At 41.3% G+C, this 17001-nt stretch overlaps 1 protein-coding gene across 4 annotated transcripts; it reads left to right on the forward strand.

Annotated features, from left to right (window-relative positions):
* The first annotated feature begins 599 nt into the window (after positions 1–599).
* Positions 600–11883, forward strand: LOC110488239 (krev interaction trapped protein 1). Of its 4 annotated transcripts, XM_021560383.3 has the most exons (17): positions 600–845; positions 1355–1533; positions 2019–2175; positions 2338–2430; positions 6087–6216; positions 6724–6967; positions 7159–7274; positions 7533–7676; positions 7925–8081; positions 9322–9429; positions 9543–9699; positions 9840–9991; positions 10256–10422; positions 10587–10674; positions 10777–10983; positions 11219–11335; positions 11545–11883. In XM_021560383.3, exons 2-17 carry the CDS (start codon positions 1432–1434, stop codon positions 11632–11634), a joined length of 2229 nt encoding a protein of 742 aa, XP_021416058.3. In that variant the 5' UTR covers positions 600–845; positions 1355–1431; the 3' UTR covers positions 11635–11883. The 4 variants fall into 4 exon arrangements, with proteins under 4 accessions (XP_021416058.3, XP_021416057.3, XP_090084099.1 ...); XM_021560382.3 differs by lacking the exon at positions 11545–11883 and having other exon boundaries at positions 605–845; positions 11219–11488; XM_090227973.1 differs by lacking the exon at positions 9322–9429 and having other exon boundaries at positions 615–845.
* The last annotated feature ends 5118 nt before the right edge of the window (positions 11884–17001 follow it).

Consider the following 17001-nt stretch of genomic DNA (forward strand, 5'->3'; position numbering starts at 1 on the left):
CACTTTTACTTGAGTCATACCTTAATAGAACATAATTTTCCTCCACTGCGCCTAAGCATGATCTTCATCCACATACCGATTTTTTTCCAAACGGTGCTTTTTTGGGTCAGCAATTAGACATTGTTTTTAGGGGGGGCTAGTTACCCCCTACTAACCTAACATTTGGGGAAATATTATTATTATTATCATAATCATTAAATAGCCTACCTAAAATATATCATGAGTCTTGTTAAACTAGGTAGAATTGCAAGAAATTAGCTTCAAAACAACATATTCATAGATCCTCAAATTAAACAAAATTAAGCTGTTGTTCCATTCAAATGTGAAAAGGGGGCCCTGGGGAAAAATGGTTGGGAACCTCTGCCATACGTAATCTGAAACTGGCAAAAGTGTACCTTAACTATTTAACATACAAATATTAGGAAACATGGACAATAAATGTATACTAGAATTGCCTGAATGCAATAAAAAATAATTCAGAAAAAAATTACGAGTCAATGGCGTTACATCATACCAAAGAAAATTACTTTCACATCCGATTTGATTTCTGTCGCCTATCATTTATTTTAATCTGTCTACATTTTCACAAGAAAATATGCGCACTAAGTCCACCCGACCAGCAGAGTTCCCTGTTGTCAAAACGAGTCAGTCCAGGCATAATGTGACTCTTGTCTATTTCGCTTGCTGTGGTCGGCAACCGATGTTATGCTTTTAGGAAAAACAAATATCTACTTAGAAGTTTGCCTAGATTATTGATCCTGCATGTCAATGATTTATTCCACCCGGGAAAATAAAGACACCGACACCATATACTTTTTAAAGTTTGTGAGAAATCATAACATCAGGTATGTTTGAAAGCGTTTCTCGTAGTTTCACGTCTACTTCTAAGGACACAATGTAGCTTTACTGAAAATTCGTGCTGCATATTACTTTTCATGTTGTATTTTACACTGTATGTGATATCAATAGTCTTCAACTGAGGAAGGCAACAGTGTGCTTGGTTTCCGGGGCGTGACTTTTGTTGGGACAGAATAACTTCTTTTAGACTTTTAAACGCAATCAAATGTGCCCTTTGAAAAGATTTTCAACCTAATAGTGCTACTATCATTATGCTATTTTATTTGCATGCGTTAAAGTAACAACCTAGGCTAATGTTGACATTATTAAGTCATTTATTACAAGTTAACAATTTAGAAGTCTTTCAAGATTGATCAGTGATGAGAACGATATAGCATACTTCTTTTAAATAATTAAAATACACCCTGCAATAGAATATAGATTATTAATAGAATAATCATGTTTTGCTGGCTCCCAATAAGATTCTGATTATATTTTATTATTTCTAACATTTCAGACATGGTGCTCCTCATCTTCCTCATAAATCGGTCCTTATGTAGGATACCTGATAAAAATTGAAGGCAAGTCAACGCCATGGGCAACCAAGACAACTTGGAAGATGTGTTTGTAGCTGTCGTTCGTCCAAAGAACCATGTCAGTTTGAGCTCTAAGGAATATCGGGCTAAAGCCTATGAGGTAAGACTACAGTACCTTTCATAAAATACAGTAGTGATTAGCGACCATTCAACCCCTAGCATCTGAAGGTTAGGATCTCTTTGCATAACAGCAAGGGGTTGGACTGAGAGTCGCAGGGTGCTGTGTTTGAGTCCCGGTCTGGGCTACTCCCTGGATTTGTTATGTTGGTGTCAGAAGTGGGATACACATTATTTTGTATACATGCTTAAGTATCCCTGCGAGTAGCAGACTATGGTTACAGCAAAGTGGCAACACCTTTATTAATACATTTAGTGTAAGGAGGCTCAGTTCTGGAAAGCTCCCTGGAAATGTTTGCCATATCATCCACTCCAAATCTTCTGCAATATAATTTTACTTTAACCCAAATATTGTTAATGGCAAATCGCTATTATTTAGCTTATGGATTGATTTCATAAATGTATTTCTAGTTCAGTTTATCTTCACCAGTGACATCATGTGTAACTCTGTTATTACCCCTCCTTTAGATCCTGTTGATAGAAGTTCCTTTGGAAGGAAAAGAGAAGAAACGGAAGAAGGTCTTACTGGCGACCAAAATTCAAGCCAATGGGGACACAGCCAGATCCATTTTGGATTATGTAGAAGAAATGACTAAACCCATATCTAACAACAAGGGTTTTATTGGTAAATAAATATCACTTAGTTGCTTTTCTGTAATTATGGTGGCTTTCCAGATTTGGATGTGAATAATTTGTTAATATAAATGTTCTATGAAGAGTAGAAAGACATTTCAAATAACAAATTGTGTCAAAGCACTAATCCCTCTTATGCTGTTGCTCATCACAGGAAAGCGTGTGGTGCACATGAAGAAATTCCATCTCGATGGTGACAATGAAGGAAAAGAGGTCTCCCTCTTTTTTGTGCCAATTAATGTCAAAGGTAGAACTTGACACTAACTTGTCAGCACATAAATCATTTGGTTTACAATAACTTATAAATGATTAGAAATGTTATAAATGGGGGCCTCCTGAGTGGCGCAGCGTTCTAAGGCACTGAATCACAGTGCTTGAGGCGTCACTACAGACCTGGGTTTGATCCCAGGCTGTGTCACAACCGGCCGTGACCGGAAGTCCCATAGGGTGGCGCACAATTGGCCAGTGTCGTCTGAGTTAGGAGAGGGTTTGGCCGGGGGGCTTTACTTGTCATGTTTACTCATCATGTTCTAGTGTCTACTTGTGGCGGGCCGGGGGCCTGCAGGCTGACTTCAGTCGTCAATGGTGTTTTCTCCGACACATTGGTTCGGCTGGCTTTCGGTTTAAGCGGGCGGATGTTAAGGAGTGCAATTTGACGGGTCATGTTTTGGAGGATGCATGACTCAACCTTTGCCTCTCCCAAGCCCATTGGGGAGTTGCAGTGAAGAGACGATCTTAATTGGATCGCAATTGGATATCACGAAATTGGGGTGAAAAAGGGTGTAAAATCCCTTAATAAAAATAAGCAAAAAATGAGGTAGAATATAAATAATGCTAATAATGAGCATTGGTATAGTGCCTTTAGAAAGTATTCAAACCCTTCATTTATTCAACATTTTGTTGTTACAGCTTGAATTCAAAATGGATTAAATTGTGATTTTTTTCTCATCCATCTACACACAATACTCCATAATGACAGTGATAAAATAAAATACAGAAATATCTCTTTTACGTAAGCATTCACACCTTTAGTCAATACTTTGTAGAAGCACCTTTGGCAGGGTTTACAGCTGTGAGTCTTTCTGGGTATGTCACTAAGAGCTTTCCACACAAGGATTGTATAACATTTGCCCATTATTCTTTTCAAAATTCTTCAAGCTCTGTTGAATTGGTTGTTGATCATTGCTAGACAACCATTTTCAGGTCTTGCCATAGATTTAAGTTCAAACTGTAACTCGGCCACTCAGGAACATTCACTGTGTTCTTGTTAAGCAACTTCAGTGTATATTTGGCTTTGTGTTTTAAGTTATTGTCCTGCTGAAAGGTGAATTAATCTCCCAGTGTCTGGTGAAAAGCAGACTGAACCAGGTTTTCCTCTAGGGTTTTGCGTGTTCTTAGCTCCATTCTGTTTATTTTTTATCCTGAAACTCCCCAGCCCTTAATGGTTACAAGCATACCCATAACATGATGCAGCCACCACTATGCTTGAAAATATGGAGAGTGGTACTTTGTAATGTGTTGTATTGGATTTGCCCCAAACATAACGCTTTGTATATGCTGTTCATTGACTACAGCTCAGCGTTCAACACCATAGTGCCCACGAAGCTTATCAATAAGCTATGGACCCTGGGAATAAACGCCTCCCTCTGCAACTGGATCCTGGACTTCCTGACGGGCCGCCCCCAGGTGGTAAAGGTAGGCAACAACATGTCTGCCACACCTCAACACTGTACTCCCACAACTGCGTGGCCAAACACGAATACCACACCATCATTAAGTTTGCTGACGACACAACAGTGGTAGGTAGGCCTGATCTGATCACCGACAATGATGAGACAGCCTATAGGGAGGAGGTCAGAGAACTGGCAGTGTGGTGCCAGGACAACAACCTCTCCCTCAATGGGAGCAAGACAAAGGAGCTGATCATGGACTACAGGAAAAGGCAGGCCGAACAGGCCCCCATTAACATCAACAGGGCTGTAGTGGAGCGGGTTGAGAGTTTCAAGTTCCTTGGTGTCCACATCACCAACAATCTATCATGGTCCAAACACACCAAGGTAGTCGTGAAGAGGGCACAACAAAACCTTTTCCCCCTCAGGAGACTGAAAATATTTGGCATGGGTCCCCAGATCTTCAAAAAGTTATATAGCTGCACCATCGAGAGCATCTTGACCGGTTGCATCACCGTCTGGTATGGCAACTGCTCGGCATCTGACCATAAGGCGCTACAGAAGGTACTGAGTACGGTCCAGTACATCACTGGGGCCAAGCTTCCTGCCATCCAGGACCTATATGCTAGGCAATGTCAGAGGAAAGCGCAAAAAATTGTCAGAGACTCCAGTCACCCAAGTCATAGACTGTTTTCCCTGCTACGGCACGGCAAGCGGTACCTGGAGCGCCAAGTCTAGGACCAAGAGGCCCCTTAACAGCTTCTACCCCCAAGCCACAAGACTGCTGAACAATGAATCAAATGGCCACTGGACTATTACATTGACCGCCCCCCCTCCATTTGTTTTGTATACTGCTGCTACTCGCTGTTTATCATCTATGCATAGTCACTTCACCCCTACCTACATGTACAAATTACCTCTAACCTGTACCCCCGCACACTGGCTCGGTACCCCCTATATATAGCCTTGTTATTGTGTTACTTTTTATTATTTTTTACATTAGTTTATTTGGTAAATATTTTCTTAACTCTTCTTGAACTGCACTATTGGTGCCATTTCACGGTAAGGGCGGCAGGTAGCCTAGTGGTTAGAGCGAAAAGGTTGCAAGATCAAATGCCCGAGCTGACAAGGTAAAAATCTGTCGTTCTGCCCCTGAACAAGTCAGTTAACCCACTGTTCCTAGGCCGTCATTGAAAATAAGAATTTGTTCTGAACTGATTTGCGTAGTTTAAAAAGGTAAAAAAATAAATACAATTAAAATAAAGAAAGGTCTACACTTGTTGTATTCGGCACGTGACAAATAAAGTTGGATTTGTTTTGTATACAGGACAAAAAAATGTATTACTTTAGTGCCTTGTTGCAAACAGGATATATGTTTTGAAATATTTTTATTCTGCACATGCTTGCTTTTTTCACTCTGTCAATTAGGTTAGTAGGGTTTGAATACTTATTCAGTTAATTTGTAAAAATAAAAAAAAAATCCACTTTGACATTATGGGGTATTGTGTGTAGGCGAGTAACAACAAAACTCAATTTAATCTATTTTAAATTCAGCCTGTAACACCACAAAATGTGGAAAAAGTGAAGGGGTGTGAATACTTTCTTAAGGCACTGTGTAATTAAAAAAAAGTTATGACTTGTATAGTAATACAATTGCTCAGAGGAAGAGATTTTGTTTCACAAGAAATATCATGGTCAAAATGATTGGATCCCCTGTTTACAATTCTCAAGCACTCTCCCCTTGCGAGGATAAATGACACCTTGAGCCTTTTTCTAAAATGTTTTATGAGATTGGAGAACACATTGTGAGGGATGTTAGACCATTCCTCCAAAGAGAATATATCCAGATCCTTGATATCCTTCATCTGCAGTTATAGAATGCCCTCTTCAATTCAAATCAAAACAGGGGATCCAATATGTGTTTTTTATTACTTGTTAAACATAATGTCTTTATCTGAGCAATTGTATTACTATAGTTTATTACCAGATACTTTTCTTTTTTTTTTGAGCATACAATATAGCTCAGTATTTGTATTACCGGTATTTCTTTTATAGTCTTTTTTGCTGATCTTTATCAAGGGATACAATAATTCCTGACCCCATTGTAAGTGTTAGAACACTTGTATCTGGGGTACTTTTTAAAGCATTCCTTAGAATAATTCCTTAATAATATTGTTTAGCTAACAATGTTTTTTTTATTATTGTGTGCTGCTTATTGGTCTTTCGGGAACAGATAATAGCAAGCCTATCTACAACCCTGGGAGCCCAAGTTTTTACTGCCTCCAGGATATCATGCGTGTGTGTAGCGAGACCAGCACTCATTTCTCCTCCATCACCTCAAAGATGCTCCTGGCCTTGGACAAGTAAGTCTTTGTCTATGATTTCATATTGAAGTAATTTAGCAGGCGCCCTGATCCACTGTTTTTTCTGTGTATCAAGAGAGCTTAAAACCAGTGTATAGGGTAGCTTCACTTACTCTACCATCTTCATGGCTGTTGTATTCATGCCACTTCGGGGGTGGTAGGTAGCACAGAGGTTAGAGGTGGACCGGTAACAGAAAGGTTGTTGGTTTAATTCCCGGGCCGGACGATGAACTAAGTGTTGAACTAGACTGGTTACTGGAGGCCTGCTGGTTTCAGGTTATTACTACTATCCACTGCTGTTGTGCCTTTGAGCAGTCTCGTGACTGTGTATGTGTGGTGTCCGGTAATTGTGTCCAATAATTAATAATAAGATATTTAAAACTACTTACAGTGCAGTGAGTGACACAGTAGATATTTCACCCACCATAGAGACATTTGTAAGCCTTACCAGAACGTCACCACTAAACCTTGACCTTTGAACTTGTATATTGTACCTGCCCTATCCAGGTGGCTGGTAGAGAAGCACACCATGCCTCACGCCATTGCAGCTCTGTTCCGGCCCGCACCGGTGGACCGAGTCAAGACCAATGTGAGTAACCCTGCATACACCAGCGAGGGCAAACCCAGTGATGGAGATTTGCACATGGGCTACACCGCCTTGGAGATCAAGAGCAAGATGCTGTCACTGGAGAAGGCCGACATGTGCATTCAAAACCCTCTCTACGGCTCAGACCTGCAGTATACCAACCGGGTGAGAGCCCAGATACCGTTTTTTCCAATTCCTACCCTCTCCCGAGGGACGGCTTACAAGACAGTTCACATTTTTGTTTTAGCCCTGCACGGACACACTTTTATTTAAACAGAAATAGTGTGTATCATAATCAAAATATGTGAAGATAAACTACAGTGTTTACGTATCCTCTCTATTTTTGCAATTTCTAGGTGGACAAAGTTATCATCAACCCTTACTTTGGCCTTGGTGCTCCAGATTACTCTAAAATCCAGATCCCTACGAGAGAAAAGTGGCAGCACGGCTCTAACAATGTGACAGAGGAAAAGTGAGTATGCCTCCCAAAATGTAACTTCAAAACAACTTAATGAATTCTCCAGCCCTGGGTTCAAATAGTATTCTTTTCCCTTCAAATAGTTTGAGCCTGTCTGGATTTGCCAAATAGGTGACATTTCCACATTTGGGACTATTCCATCAGTTCCATTGCGCCAGCCAACCTATCTGGCAGTTTGGGCCTTTTCAAATGCCTCATGACATTGTGACGTTCAAGTGATTGAACGAGGCCTATTCTCTGTCTCCTCCATAGGGAGCACCAGTGGGTAGATGACTTCCCCCTACACCGCAGTGCCTGTGAAGGTGACACAGATCTGCTCACCAAGCTCCTGGAAAGTGGCTTCTCAGTCAAACAGCTGGACAGCGACCACTGGGCCCCCATCCACTACGCCTGCTGGTACATCTCATACGAGTAGTGTTTTGTTCTAGCACGGCTGTACACCAAAACAAGTGGCAGGGCTGCCATTTTGCTGAAAAACTCATCCTAGATTGTAAACCAACCTGTAAAATAAAGTAAAAATAAAGTGTTACCCAAATTCCCTAAAGAAAATTAAAGTCTCTACGGACATTAACATTTATATATATTTTTTTATTGTACAGCTAACGTCAAATAAGAGTAAAACTTCTGTGTTGTTTTGAATGTAGGTATGGTAAAGTGGAGGCGACAAAGCTACTGCTGGAGAAGGGAAACTGTAACCCCAACCTGCTGAATGGCCAGCTGAGCTCCCTGCTGCACTTTGCAGCTGGAGGGGGCCACTCAGAGATAGTACAGCTTCTGCTCCAACATCCTGAGATAGACCGGGTAAGACTGAGACAGATGCACTAAAACAGGTTTAGATCCTGACAGGGGTCTCCGACTCTAGTCCTGAGGAGATATTAGGTGCATAGGCTTTCATGCTAGCCCTTCAGTAGCACATCTGATTCCCAGGCTGAAGATCATGCTTAGTTGATTATTTGAATCAGGTTTTTTTGCGATGTGCTCAGTGGTTAAATTGAGCCAGAGCTGCCCGGAGCCAAGCTCCTGCACCTTGGGTGAAAGGGAGAGCCAGGCAGAGCCAAGCTTCTACACCTCACAGGTCAAAAGACAACAGTAGGATAAAAGTATGCTAAATCAAGATTAGGGTTAGTGTTGAACATAAGGCTAAGGTCAAGGGTTAGATTTATGGTTAAGGGACACAAGTTAGGAGAGAATGTTTGCTAACCCTTTCCCTAACGTTAAACACAGTCTCCTAACCTGCTACATGAATTATCCTAACCTGCTACGAAAAAGGAACTTTGGTATCAGTGGCTTGAAAAGAGTGTTTCCCTTATGGGTAAGGTTATGAATGGAACACTAGTCACTTGAATAATTGTTTACAAATTTTGCATTACTCATCTCATATGTATATCTCATACTGTATTCTAGTCTATGCCGCTCTGACATTGCTCGTCCTTTACTTAGATTTGTGTTTATTTGGTATATGTTGTGAAATTGTTACATATTACTTTTTAGATATTACTGCACTGTTGGAGCTAGAAACACAAGCATTTCTCTACACCCACAATAACATCTGCCAAACACGTGTATGTGACCAACAACATTTGATTTGTTGACTAGTAGGCTCAGGGTTGAGTCGGGGCGTGGACATGAACCTAGGGATAGGTTTAAGTTAAGCGTTATGGCTGTGGTTAGAGTTGAGCCAGGGTGTAGACATGAAGCTAGGGTTAGGGTTGAGCCAGGGAATGGACAAGAGGAAAGTGTGGAGAGACAGCAGAAGACAGTGAGCATGGCTTAACCATAATCCGTACACTTTTGAATTCCCAATTCAACCCCTAAATGTGTTGGAATAAAAGCCTGCACACCCAGTAGCTCTCCAAGACCTGCATTGGAGAACCGTTGTTGAATCCAGTATATCCTCCATCCTATTTGCATTATGACCACATACTGTAGGGTGTGCTGGTACCAGTGGAACTTCATAGCTTAGGATTTTAATATGTTCCCAGTAGTAAGTAGCAGTAAGAAAGTCAGTCACTTTGCTTGCTTGTTTCTATACTCTTATAAGCACATAGAGGATCAGCAAAAGAGATCGCCCCTGCAAATCTGTGAAGAGAACAAGCAAAACGAATGGGAGGAGACAGTGAAACTCCTACAGCAAGCCAATAACAAACCAGTGAGTGTGGAGTGTGTGTGTGTCAGTGTGCGTGACTGTATGCTATTCCAACAGACTTGTCAAAGTATTTTATTACCATTAGCAGTTGATGAAACTGTGTGTTCGTTCCGCAGTACGAGAAGGTGCGCATCTACCGCATGGACGGCTCGTACCGCTCGGTGGAGCTGAAGCACGGCAACAACACATCAGTGCAGCAGATTATGGAGGGCATGCGGCTTTCCAAGGACACCCAGCAGTACTTCACCATCTGGATCTGCTCCGAGAACCTCAGTGAGTCACACATACACAGATCCAAAATGGCTGCCCAATATTTGGGCATAGGTATTATATTATTGTATCTGTAGTATCCTATTTCCATGCTACCTGTGCTCATGACACCCTTTGTATGTGTTTGTCTTGTCTTCCATCAGACCTGCAGCTAAAGCCCTACCACAAGCCCCTGCAGCACCTGCGTATCTGGACAGAGATCGTCACTGACCTCACTGTCCTAGACCCCCAGAGGGAGAACCCACAGCTCTTCCTCCGTAGAGATGTCCGTCTGCCCCTCGACATTGAGAAAAAGGTTTGTAACCAATTTGATTCTGATCAACTTTATTATTCCCTTGGAAAAATGTTCTTGCTGCATCTGTAAAGCAAGGATTTGGGATATTGAATATTGCTTAGATCAGTGTTTCTCAACTCTGGTTAAGGGGGACCCAGAGGGTGTGCATGAATTTGTTTCAGCCCAGTAATAATAAACATGATTAAACTGATCAAGGGTTTGGTGTTTAAGTTCATTAATTTGTTAACTAATCCATCCACGATTGGCTTGAATCTTCTCCTCCAGATTGAGGACCCCCTGTCCATCCTGATCCTGTTTGATGAGGCCAGACACTGCCTCCTCAAGGGCTTCTTCCCCTCCCCGGACAGCAAGCTGATCACCCTGGCCAGCCTTCTGCTGCAGATCATCTACGGAAACTATGAGAGCAAGAAGCACAAGCAGGGTTTCCTTAAGTAAATATCTTAAATTGGTCCCCGAATTCAGTCAATCTAGCATAGTACTCTTCTTTAAAACTAGGGAAATCTTGGTATGATATTTGAAGATAAGGTACATAAAGCTGTGGTAATATGATATACTGTTGACCTAACTGTCTATGTAAATGTTTTGTTTTCAACAGTGAGGAAAACCTGAAATCTATTGTCCCAATATCCAAGGTGAAAAGCAAAGCACATCATTGGACAAGCAAGATTCTTCATGAGTATAAGGTCAGGTTTATTTTCATTATTTTGTTTTTTTGAAATAACTTGTAAACATTTATATCTGTGGGGTCAAACTCTTAGCCTTACTTCACCTTGTTGGCCCCACAGTGCTTCAGTATGAGTGAAGGTGTGAGCAAAGAGATGCACCACCTCCAGAGGCTCTTCCTGCAGAACTGCTGGGACATCCCAACCTATGGTGCCGCCTTCTTCACAGGCCAGGTCTTCACCAAGGCCAGCTCCAGCAACCACAAAGTCATCCGTGTCTTCGTGGGTGTCAACACCAAGGGCCTGCACCTCATGAACATGGAGACCAAGGTACCCCGGGGCTATTTGTTGATTGGGGACAGATTCATATGAATACAGAGAGAACCATGTTTAACCATGCAGTATACAGAATACATTCTCATTTAGTGGTCACAAAGTAAGCATGGCTGTAAATATCTAAGCATATAAATAAGGCTCAAAAGTATCCAGCTTTGTATATTTTGAATGTTTTCATGTAAATGCCCTCTTACTGATGCTGTGCATATGTTTTACTGTGTATCTGTAGGTACTTCTTATCAGTCTGGGGTATGGCTCTTTCATGTGGCAGCTCGGGCATGCTGATCAGTACTTTCAGATTCACAGTCTGGAAAATAAGATGAATTTCATTGTGCACACCAAACAGGTAAATATAGGACCTTTCCCAAGTCATTCCAATGGATGTATCTGTGATTATGTTGAATCAATGTGTTGTAGCCTGGAAAACAGTGCAGATTGTATGATTTATAAGAAAATATTTACCATAGCATATAGCTCTAACTGAAGAGTTGATTGTGGGCAATATTACATGAAATTGCTTGTATTCATTGGCTCCTTTTCTTCTTTCCTCAATAGGCTGGCCTAATTGTTAAACTGTTAATGAAGTTGAGTGGACAAATGACTCCAAATGACAGAAGTTTAACAGACAAGTATGCATATGGTTGATTTACCATGTACTTTTTCCCCCATTTGTTTTGCTTTCTTGTATTGTAATTTGCTTTTTTGAGGAAAAAGTATTTTCACCAATTACATAGTTTTGTATCACAATAGAACAAGACATGTTTCACATTTGGTTTATTTGATATTAAGATTTCTGTTACATTTGACAAAGTCTTACATGCTGTAATTTTTATGGTTGTAAATAATGTGTATTTAATGATTCATTTTAATAAAATGAATACTATATGAGTGTAATTCCTTCTGTTTTGATGAAAATAGCACTGCCCATATAACTCAATCTTATGAGCACAATTTATTTGTTATCTGTGTGCATTTTGTGGCTAGAAATGGTTTCAGTTCTGCAATGCAAAGTAAAACGACATTAGGACAAATTAATTCCCCAAAAACTTGAAATCAGTGAAAGACAATGAAAATGTAACGTCAGAAATCAGACGGACTGACATCGGTAACATCAGTAACTGACACATGAGGGAGCTCTGCTAAAATAAATGACTGAACTTGTCCACAGTACGGTCATTTCAAACGGCTTGAACAAGATAACGTTGCTAAATTTGTATTCAAACGTTTAAAACCATGTGAAATTAATTGAAGTGAGTAATAAGACATTCTGCAAGATTCAGCCAACTTCTATGCACGAGGGGAGAGGAAACGTCATTGTTTACATTATGTAACCATGGTAGCCATGATAATAGCCTGCTGACATCTTCTGTATCACTGAAAGTCAGTGAAATTGATTTAACTTATATAGAAGTTAATTTATATGGCGATGTTGTGGACAAACCAAAGGTAACATTAAAATGATATGCTTTGGCAACGATACGCTTTAAGTTAGTGACATGCGAAATTAGCTCTGCCATCGTGTTTGGAAGCCGAGAGCCAGCTTCAGTGTTACATTATAACAATATCTTCACTCAGCAAATGTTGTAACAATTTGTGGAATGAGACGGGTACAAGTACCATTACTGTAACATTCACCAACAACAGTATCTATAAATGTAACAGTATGGAAATGACAGATGCACTTTGGGCTCACCTCTACTGTGGAGGTGTCATAATACCCATAAAACCTAGGGGTCAAACAGGGAAATGGTTCCAGTCATTTTTCCACCATTCTTTTTTCCCATAGAGAATTTTAGGAACACTTCAAATAAGGGCTGTGTTTTGTGTAGGCTGACACTGGCATGATGTTTTGATAACCATGTATATCTCTCTCGGACAAGGTGACTTTTATCAATATATTCGGTTCTATTTACTCTCAGATTTCGAAAAAACTAATTAGCATCAAAGTAGACATAATGCAAGACTACAAATCCCTGCAAGCTCCTGCACGTCGTCTCTAGCTGGCACCTTTGCTAACAGGTATTGTGTCAATTTAAATACAATTCAATTTTTGGGTTGTAAATACAGGTGAATATATTGATAAAAGTCACCTTGTCCTAGAAAGATTTAAACGGTTATAAATGTCACGCCACAGCCCTTATTTTAGGTGTTTCTAAAATCCCCTATGGGAAAAATAAATGGTGGGAAAACTATTGGAACCATTTCCTTGTTTGACCGCTAGGTTTTATGGGTATTATGACTCATACTGTGGTACTCTATTCCATAGCCATGGGAAGTAAGGGTGCTGTAGCACCCCCTGAAAAAACAATCTGTAGCATGGGCAAAGAAATTGCACATCCCTACCCCAAACATCTTCCCGCTGCTATGCTCTATTCAATCTGTGCTACAAATGTAAAGGTAATTTCTGATTGAGCCGACATATGCTGTGTTTACCGTGAATGCAGTCTCCGGTAACATTGCAGATTGAATACAGATCAAAATCTAACCGCTATCTTGTTTCGCAGGGTTAATACAAGTCAGAGATAATGTTGGAAGACATGACTGACCAAAACTCTCCTTTGGAATTAATTCAGGAAAAACCTGGGACATTCCTCACTTTATCAAACAATGAGCTAAAACACTTCCAGAAGAAATAGGAGACTTGAACAATGTGGAATTATTATCTCTTCAAGGAAACAAATTAACTTCAATACCTTCAGCTGTCCACTCCCTGCACATCCTCAGAGCCCTTGACATCAGTAATAATGGAATTGCAAGGCTTCCTGATGAAATCTGTCAGTTGGAGAATATCACACATCTCAATTCAAGCAACAACAAACTCAAACTCCGATTTGACACACTGAACTCTATCAGAGAAGTAGTTGGTAAACCAGGCGAGGCAATTATATGAGAAACCAAGGCTGTCGAGTCTGCCAATAAGAATGTGGTGATTGACAGAGTCGAAAGCCTTGGCCAGGTTGATGAATACGGCTGCACAGTAATGTCTCTTATCGATGGCGGTTATGATGACGTTTATGACCTTGAGCGTGGCTGAGGTGCACCCATGACCAGCTCTGAAACCAGATTGCATAGCGGAGAAGGTACGGTGGGATTCGAAATGGTCGGTAATCTGTTTGTTAACTTGGCTTTTGAAGACCTTAGAAAGACAGGGTAGGATATATATAGGTCTGTAGCAGTTTGGGTCTAGAGTGTCACCCCCTTTGAAGCGTGGGATTACCTCGGCAGCTTTCCAATCTTTGGGAATCTCAGACGATACGAAAGAGAGGTTGAACAGGCTAGTAATAGGAGTTGCAACAATTTCGGCAGATCATTTTAGAAAGAGAGGGTCCAGATTGTCTAGCCCGGCTGACTTTGCAGCTCTTTCAGAACATCAGCTATCTGGATTTGGGTAAAGGAGAAATGGTGGGGACATTGGCGGGTTGCTGTGGAGGGTGCCGGGCAGTTGACCGGGGTAGGGGTGGCCAGGTGGAAAGCATGGCCAGCCGTAGAGAAATGCTTATTGAAATTCTCAATTATAGTGGATTTATCAGTGGTGACAGTGTTTCCTAGCCTCAGAGCAGTGGGCAGCTGGGAGGAGGTGCTCTTATTCTCCATGGACTTTACAGTGTCCCAGAACCTTTTTGAGTTAATACTACAGGATGCAAATTTCTGTTTGAAAAAGCTCGCCCCAGCTTTCCTAACCGCCTATCTATATTTGTTCCTAACTTCCCTGAAAAGTTGCATATCACGGAGGCTATTCGATGCTAATGCAGAACCCCACAGGATGTTTTTGTGCTGGTCAAGGGCAGACAGGTCTGGAGTGAACCAAGGACTATATCTATTCCTAGTTCAATTTTTTTTGAATGGGGCATGCTTATTTAAGATGAGGAAGGCACTTTTAAAGAATAGCCAGGCTACTGACGGGATGAGGTCAATGTCATTCCAGGATACCCCGGCCAGGTCAATTAGAAAGGCCTGCTCGCAGAAGTGTTTTAAGGAGCGTTTGACAGTGATGAGTGGAGGCCGTTTGACCGCTGACCCATTACGGATGCAGGCAATGAGGCAGTGATAGCTGAGATCTTGATTGAAAAGAGTATTTGTATTTGGAGGGTGAGTTAGTTAGGATGACATCTATGAGGGTGCCCGTGTTTTCGGATTTGGAGTTGTACCTGGTAGGTTCATTGATAATTTGTGTGAGATTGAGGGCATCAAGCTTGGATTGTAGGATGGCCGGGGTGTTAAGCATGTCCCAGTTTAGGTCACCTAGTAGCACGAGCTCAGAAGATAGATGGGGGGCAATCAATTCACATATGGTGTCGAGGGCACAGCTGGGGGCAGAGGGAGATCTATAGCAAGCGGCAACAGTGAGAGACTTGTTTCTGGAAAAGTGAATTTTTAGTAGAAGCTCGAATTGTTTGGGTACAGACTTGGATAGTAATACAGAACTCTGCAGGTTTTTTTGCAGTAGATTGCAACACCGACCTCTTTGGCAGTTCTATCTTGACGGAAATGCTATAGTTAGCGATGGAGATTTCAAGGTTTTTGGTGGTTTTCCTAAGCCAGGATTCAGACACGACTAAGACATCCGGGTTGGCAGAGTGTGCTAAAGCAGTGAGTAAAAAAAACTTAGGGAGTAGGCTTCTAATGTTAACATGCATGAAACCAAGGCTTTTACGGTTACAGAAGTCAACAAATGAGAGCACCTGGGGAGTGGAGCTAGGCACTGCAGGACCTGGATTAACCTCTACATCACCAGAAGAACAGAGGAGAAGTAGGATAAGGGTACGGCTAAATGCTATATGAACTGGCCGTCTAGCACGTTCGGAACAGAGAGTAAAGGGAGCAGGTTTCTGGGCACGATAGCATAGATTAAAGGCATAGTGTACAGACAAAGGTAAGGTAGGATGTGAGTACATTGGAGGTAAATCTAGGCATTGAGTAATGATGAGAGAGATATAGTCTCTAGAGACGTTTAAACCAGGTGATGTCATCGTATATGTAGGAAGTGGAACAACATGGTTGGTTAAGGCATTTTGAGCAGGGCTAGAGGCTCTACAGTGAAATAAGACCGTAATCACTAACCTGGACAGTAATGGGCGAGGCATATTGATATTAGAGAGAGGCATGCATAGCCAAGTGAACATATGGGTCCAGTGAGTGGTTGGGCTGACTGGGAACATGGCGATTCAGACAGTTAGCAGGCCGATGCTAACACGCTAACAGTTAGTAGGCCGGGGCTAAACAAGCTAGCAGTTAGCAGACCAGGTTAGCAAGCAAACAGTTAGCAGGGGCTAGCAGTTAGCAGACCGGGGCAGGCTAGCAAGCAGTTAGCAGGGGCTAGCAAGTTAGCCTTTGGGGGACGTCGCGGTAAGTCTGTTTTTGCCGATACACCAGTGATCTGAGATCACTTGAAAAGTTGAAAATCTGCCACAGAAGAGGCATCAAGGTAAGCTATAGTGAGCATAAATTAAGATAACTTTTTTGCACCAACCATTAGAGCTAAAATACAATTCATTAACATTTTGGACAGATATCAGAGCTAAGGTTTTCCTCAAAAGTTTCTCATCTGTGTGTCTTCTTGACAGCTAACCACACTGCCAAAGACCTTGTTGAAACTAAGATCTTTGAGAGAACTGGACTTCTCAGACAATGTAGGGTAGCAGATTCCTGAGAGCATCGGATTCCTGAGAACAGTGGGGATAATGCACAAGCATTCCACAGTACATTTCCTATTCAAATTGTATTGTTGTGTACTGTATGCTTAGCAAGTGAGGTAATGTTGCAACTTTGTTATTTTGTTATAGAGCACATCTTACAAAAGGCTTTCCGGTCTCTGGCCAATAATTTGCAGGGCGATGACTTAAGATACACACTGAGGAGTAAGTCCAAAGAGAATGAACGGAATAAACGGTATGACTTGAATCATACTATAAACCTCTAATTTGGCATAGAATTTCAGTGATAATGTTCCTCAATTTCATTTCAGTGTCCAATTACAATCAAGGAATTGATAGGAAATGGAATCACTCAATT

Source organism: Oncorhynchus mykiss, chromosome 30, assembly GCF_057628025.1.
Source record: "Oncorhynchus mykiss isolate SJ-2025 chromosome 30, ASM5762802v1, whole genome shotgun sequence".
In the NCBI taxonomy this organism is placed as follows: Eukaryota; Metazoa; Chordata; class Actinopteri; order Salmoniformes; family Salmonidae; genus Oncorhynchus; species Oncorhynchus mykiss.